The sequence below is a fragment of the Manis pentadactyla genome, chromosome 5 (assembly GCF_030020395.1).
Source record: "Manis pentadactyla isolate mManPen7 chromosome 5, mManPen7.hap1, whole genome shotgun sequence".
NCBI classification, from domain to species: domain Eukaryota; kingdom Metazoa; phylum Chordata; class Mammalia; order Pholidota; family Manidae; genus Manis; species Manis pentadactyla.
This window is the reverse complement of record NC_080023.1, coordinates 33546069-33553068: the sequence shown is the minus strand read 5'-3', so window position 1 is coordinate 33553068 and position 7000 is coordinate 33546069. Positions and strand designations below refer to the sequence as shown.

The following is a 7000-nucleotide window of genomic DNA, read 5'->3' as shown; positions in this document are numbered from 1 at the left end:
CTATCTCTTCCAAGCAAATAGATGTGATATTTCCTGGGATTTGAGGCTCATGACAGGGCAGTTAGCCAGGCTGCCAAGACTATATCCTTCAGTAGAGATTTAAGCACTCACTTAATGTCAGAGCTCATGCTGAAGTACTGTTTCTATGTGGATATACTTCTTTTCTCAACATTGTCTACATTCATCTATTTTGGCATATATAGCTATGATTCATTCATTTTTCATTATTGCATACTATTCCATGTATGAAAATACTGAAATTTACTTAACCATCTCTGTTGATGATGTTGGGTTGTTTCTAGTTTTTGCTATTATCTACAATGCTACTAAGAACATTCTAATACATATCTCCCAGGAAATTTATGAAAGCATATTTCTAAGGCATGAAATTTCTGGGTCAAGTGTGTAAGATATTCAGCACTACTAAGTAATGACAAAATGTTATATCAATTTATACCCATACATGTGCTCTTACATGAGCAGCATATAAGATTTCCTATTATTTCATATCATTGCCAGTGCTTAAGAGTCATACCTTTTAACTCTTTGCCAATATGGTACTGCAAAAACGGTATCTCATTGTGGATTTTGTTTGCATCCCTCTGACCACTAGTGAGATTGAGCACCTTTTCTGTTTGTTTGTAATTTACCTTGTTTGTAATGCATTTTTCCTCTTCTGAGAAATGTCCATTTAAACACTGGGCTGTTTTTCTTGTTACTTCTTAGTATTCCATAGTATATCCATAATATTATGGATAGTATATTATGGGTAATTACATATTACAGATAATAGCAGAGCTTCTTAAATATAAATACGTCATTGAAAGACCCACAGTTCTTGAATATTGCTGTCCAAGAACTATTCTTTTGCTTATTCAGATTAGAATTAATCAGCACAATCCTCCTATCTCTTCCAAGCAAACAGATGTGATATTTCCTGGGACTTGAGGCTCATGACAGGGCAGTTAGCCAGGCTGCCAAGCCTATATCCTTCAGTAGAGATTTAAGCACTCACTTAATGCCAGAGCTCATGCTGAAGTACTGTTTCTTGTACCAAATCCCTAAGCAGGAAGAACCAGACTCTACTCTCCCTCACTCCCTCATTCAAAAGCAACAGAGATGACTTACTATTTAGTGAGAGTATTGGTCAGAACCCCACAGGAAGCCAAATTTATTCCCGATGGTTCACGTGATATCATCTGAATGAAGATACTACTTGCAGAGGTCTGAGTGAAGGGAACACATGAGAGATGTTGCTGCTTCTGAGTCTAGCAGCAGCAGGAAGCCATTACCAACTCTAGGACTGATGGGCCACTGTCCCAGGTGCAGGAAGGGAAGCAGGGTGCAGTCTGGAGCCCAGTGAAAGGTGGATACATGGAGGAGAAGCAGCCCTGCAGGAGCTGTAGCCATGGAAGACTCACTGGAACAACTCACATCTGTTGACAGTAAGCATCACAAAGCAGGAAAGGAGTAGGAAAAAAACACCCAACTAGTCCCTCCTCTTACCATCTGGCTTCCAGCCAGTCTCCCACTGGCTGTACCTAAGTGGAAGCCAACCAGGAAGAGATTCTAGGGCTGCCATCCACGACATTAGCCTCCTATGCAGAGAGGGGGCAGTGAAGGGCGGAAAATGGAAATGGGGTCATAGGGACAGCCAGCAGAGACCACCAGGACAGGGAGATATGAACCACCTGAAACATTTTCCCAGGAACGATGACAAAGGAAGCTCACACAGGAAGGCTACTGAGCCCTAAACACAGTGTGCCAGGGACTGTTCTCACCATCTCAGCTAAATTAGCAAATGTAATTGACATTAAATATAATTCATACCATTTTTAGCTGGTCAATTTAATTACACCAAATTATATGGTAAAACTGGGACATTTTGCAAAGTAACTGTATGAGGGAAATACCTACATATATCTGTTCGAGCCGAATAATATCTACCTTATGGTTATGTTTGAGGTTTAAATGAGATGATGTGTATAAAGTGCCTACTTCAGGCCTGGAACCTATAAGCACTCAAATATACTTATTGTTATTTATTATCAATGTGTGGCATTTTACTCATCTTATTCTATTTAACATTGCTACAAATGGCTCCTGCTTTGGTGTGGCTTTCCCATCATTTGGCCCACTAATGACAAGTTTCTTGAATATTCTAATCTGATCTAGAATATGCAGCCTCTGTATCTGCATTGGGATCCACCAAAAACATAATGATACCATCATCTGAACAACAGTTTACAGATATAAAGCACTTCCACCATCATTATTGCACTAATTCTTAGAGTAAATCAGAAATTAGTATCTGTTTTAAGATAGGGAAATTGAGGCTTAAAGACATATGACCCAGACTTCCTGACTCCAGAATTATGTCACAACTGTCTGGTCTCCTATTCCTTTATTACTAAGTATTAAGTTCCCTGTCAGGGTATATTTTAGAATCAACCAAAAAAGTTAATGTGGACTTTAGGTTACATCAGGAACTTTTTGTGAACTTACATTGCAGTAACTTCTATGGCTTATTTGACCTTTTCTAAGGAAAACCACTTGAGATCTTGGCCAATGATCGTGTTTTTTTGTCTCTTTGAGATGTTGAGCCTGGGTAAAAATAAGGCCCTACCCTTGAGTTGCTCTGATCTGACTCAACCCATAGGACTGCCTCTTGGTATTGGGGATGAACACTCACAGATGCCCTGTCCCCTCTTTTGTATCACAGCCTTACAGAGCTCATGCTGAAGGACCCTTTCTTGTACCAACTCCCTAAGCAGAAAGAACCAGGCTCTCCTCTCCCTCACTCCCTCATTCAAAGGCAATACCTGAACACTTGAGGGATAGAAAAGTGAGACAAGAAAAATAATATTTTCCAAGCTTTTTAAAGCGTCAAATCATGAAGTATTTAATCTCTGCCAATTCATATGCAATCAACTTATGAAATTATACTTAAAAGCCAAGGGTTAGAGCAGGGACCTTTGTAAACGACAGTGACTTAGGAGGGTCCTGTTCTCACTGCCAGAAAGAAAAATAAAAAGGGAGAATTAGCATCAGACTTGGAATATTTTATTAAAACTAACTTTTAAAATATAGGCCGCTTGACTGGAGGAGGGGGTTGCATATAAGGCTACATGAGATCAGATGTGGCATAGCCGCAGTCAGGCTGCTCAGGGAGGAAGTGGGGCATAGCTGTTCGGAGCAGAGCTCTGGAGTCGGGCAGACCTGTTTGAGACTCTGGTGTTGCCACTCACTTGCTTCAAGGCCTTGGACTTGTCACTCAACATGCCAAGCCTCAGTTTCCTCATGTAAGATGGCAGTTATGATAGTGTGGCCACCTGCCCACATGTGGTAAGGTAACGCACACACAAGTGCTCAGCACAGTGCCTGGCAGAGCTGAAGAGCTCGACAAACTTTGCCCATTAGGATGTTTTCAGCTTTCTTGTCACTCAGCCTAATCTCATCGCACTAGATTCTGCTGCCCCATGTAGTTTAGTATAAAGTAAAACAGAATAGGATGAATTATTCAACCACTCAAATGGACTCTTAGATATAAACAAGAGTATATTTAATGTCACAACTTGGAATAATTAAGAATCGACATACAATCGTCTACAAAAAGGTACGACAAGTTTGGAGGTGTAAGAAACATATGCCTGAGTCTAGGCAGGCAAAATAAGTATCCACTCATCAACTCATGTCACTCATCTATTGCATGGATTCCAATAAAGTGACCTATTTTCACTTCTTACCCTGCAAGGCTGACAAGGGACTCCTTCCTTCCCAAAACAACTTTGTGGCACAGCAGCCCAATTTCTATTTTTCTCTCTCCAGTTCAATTCAACACAACTTTGTTTAGCTGTGGTTCCTTCCCCATGCTGGGCCTGGGCACACTGAGACACATGAGAGGTGGCTGCCCTCAAGACCTCATTGTCTGGTAGTGGGACAAACATTGACTGGCCTCGATTTCTACCAGATTCCTGGAGAGAGTTTACATATGCGTTCCTGTTCTCAGATATGAGGGCTCCCAGAGGGAGCCTGTAAGCTTGGCTCTGCCGAGAGACAGGCTCATCTGTGTGTCTTTCCAGGTGAATGCAAAGCTCTTTGTACCCTCTCTGGCCTTCCCTTCTTCCTCCCTATCCACCACAGAATTAACTTCTCTTCCCTCAGCTGGAATTAGATATCTGGGCCCTTCCCATTTTCAGACACTGCTTCCCCAACCCCCACAATCTCCTTTCAACAAGAAAGAAGACAAAAACTTGGGAACAGCCAATTTAGTGAGTAGAAATTCATTCCTGCTAATTTTAAATACACTCCACCCTATAGACAGGCCCTGTGGGAAAATCTGCACGAATTATTTACAGCTGTTTGCATGTTGGAGGAGAGGCTGAGAATCAACAGGGATATCAGAGGAGGTGAGCTCACATCAAGCCTGCCAACCCTCTGGATGCACAGTGAAGAGAGCTGGATATGTGGGCTCTCGAGTCCAGGGACACAGGTGACAAGGACAAACCACAGGACTGAAGGGCTGGAGATGTCTCAGTGAAGGCAGATACAGCCCCAGGGAATTGAGGGAACCCCAGACCAGAGACTAAAATCCAGGTCCCAAGCTTTTTAGGGGATTGAATGAGAGAAGAGAAGGAAAAAGCAGTGTGAGGATGAGCATGAATTTGATTTTGATGCTGATTATAGCTCCTAAGAATTGACCACATAAGGAAACTGAAAAATTGGTTTGGTTATGTCAGCGTAAGTCTAATGTAGGCATTTATGCCAACTGCCTTACCATCTGTACGAAATGGCCATGGTATACCATAACAAAGATGCTCTGTAATCAGTGTGGCTCAGAGTGGTTCTAAGTTTTATTTGATTAGGTGAGTACATGATATACCTGGGTGCCAGCCTTCATAATTTTTTCCTCAAATGCATAGTCCTCTGTTCTCAACTTCAACAGACGACCAATACCATTGCTTTTAACTATTAGAATGGGCTTTGGGGTGTGGGTCCTTCTTTATTCAGTATTTCCCCTGATAACTTTTTATTATCTGAGCAATTGCTATATGGTACAGTTTCCCTGCTCCCTGTGCTTGGAATGTGTGATTTATTTTCATTGAAGTATATTATATTCATGAAATAGTAAAAGCTATAAATTCCACCTTTCGCCCCCTCCCCCACACATATGTAGACACCTTCCCAGTCATTCTGATCAGATCCTACAATTAATAATGTTGCCAAGTCAGCTCACTTTAGGCTCGAATAACAAATTCACAAAATTACCACCAACCAGAACGGTGAGCCTCCTCTCTCTCATAAGACCTACCCCTGGCGAGGAACACCTGTGTCAGAAGACGCAGGCGAGGGGCAACAGCTCCTGAAATGAAAGTGAGACTTCCTTGTTTCTGTGCCAAGTTCTGCTGCTGTTACTTGGAGTTGGTTCTCCACCTGAAAGGTTTTCCCTGTTTGATGAAGAGAGGAGTACTTAGGGCATCCTGAGAGTTCTTTGGGGGAAAGGTAATAACATAAATAAATGTGTTTTTTTTAAATAATTACAGAGAAATATAGTGATAGCTGTTTAAAATCATTAGGCAGTGTTAAAGTATCTTATGTTATTAAACTGTATTTCATATATGACTGAATAGCAGGTGGGTGGAAATTTATTGCAAGGCTCAGCTTACGATCACTTTAAAATTTGACTGCCTAGAAAATCTAGCAGGCAAGTAGTCTCAACAAAATTACTACTTCAGATGAAAATAATAACACTACAAACATATGGGGAGCCCTGTAAGTTTATTTCACTCATACAGCAGTTTGTGCTTATGAGCATATAGGAAAGGCATGAAAACTAATCATATGCAAGAGCTGTACATTTTGTTATTATTTAAATTAAATGTGTCTTAAATATGGAATCCTCTGTCCAAAATTGCAGAGACGATTTTGGTTTTTTAATCGAAGACGGAATATTCATTACAGCTTCTCAAGGGATCTTCTATTGGACTGGGCAAGGAGTCCATTTGTAGAGTGTATCTAGTGGTCAGGTCTCAACTTGTAGCAACAACTGTATCCGAAAGGAATCACAGCTCGGGGTTCCCCAGAAAGAGCATCAGTCCTTGCTGGCTTGCCTGCTCTCCCTGCCCCTATTCATCTTTGCAGTGAGTAAATGAGTACTCACTGAAGTCTCTCGGGGCTTAGAAGATCTTGCACTCATTAATAGAGAAGAACCTCCTCCTTCTGCGTCTCCTGGCTTGGTTGACAGCAGTTCGAACAGCACACTCAAACACCTGCTGTACCCCCCGGTTGCTGAGGGCTGAGCACTCCAGGTAGCCCTTTGCTCTCACTTCCTGGGCCAGTCTCTTCCCATCTATGGCACTGATGCAGGAGGCTCTGTGGGGCCCCACCTCCCTCTGGTCAGTCTGGGTGGCCACCACCAGCACAGGGGTGCAGGGCAAGTTGCTCCTGACTTCACCAATCCACTTGCTCTTCAGGTTCAGGAAGGAGTTATGGTTGGCCACAGAGTAGCACATAAGCACCACGTCTGCCTGCTGGTAGGACAGCGGGCGAATGCTTCTGAAGGCATCGTTGCCGGCCGTATCCCAGAGGCCCAGGCTGATCTGGACGCCATCCATGAAGACATCTACACCTGTGTTCTCATACACCGTGGGCTTGTAAGCCTCCGGGAAGGTCTCTGAGGTGAAGCGCACCAACAGAGAGGTCTTCCCCACGGCAGAGTCTCCCACCAGCACACACTTGATGGAACTCAGCATCTTCCCAGCCTGGATTCCTAGTTACAAGTTCAGAATCCAAGAAAAAGAGCCCTCAGTGGGCTGTCGCAGCAAACGCCATTCAACACAGGGAATGAAAACCAAATAGATGGGTTTGTATTCTCAGGACCTCTGATGGCAATTTGCAGAATGTTACTTTTCCCTGTCCATCCAAAGGAGACTCACTATTTGCTTGGAAAACCTCCAAAGGCCTGTCTTCAGCTGGAAGAGAAAGAGAAGGGGAACGACTG

The 7000-nt window shown here is 42.8% G+C and overlaps 1 protein-coding gene across 2 annotated transcripts in view; it reads right to left on the bottom strand.

Annotated features, from left to right (window-relative positions):
* Nucleotides 1–3573: 3573 nt before the first annotated feature.
* RHOH (ras homolog family member H) overlaps nucleotides 3574–7000 on the bottom strand; it is a 44959-nt gene continuing 41532 nt past the window's right edge. For both annotated transcript variants that reach the window (XM_036908526.2, XM_036908525.2), the window contains exon 3: nucleotides 3574–6971. In XM_036908526.2, the coding sequence (XP_036764421.1) occupies nucleotides 6177–6752 (576 nt within the window). In that variant the 5' untranslated portion in view covers nucleotides 6753–6971 and the 3' untranslated portion in view covers nucleotides 3574–6176. The remainder of the gene's footprint in view (nucleotides 6972–7000) is intronic.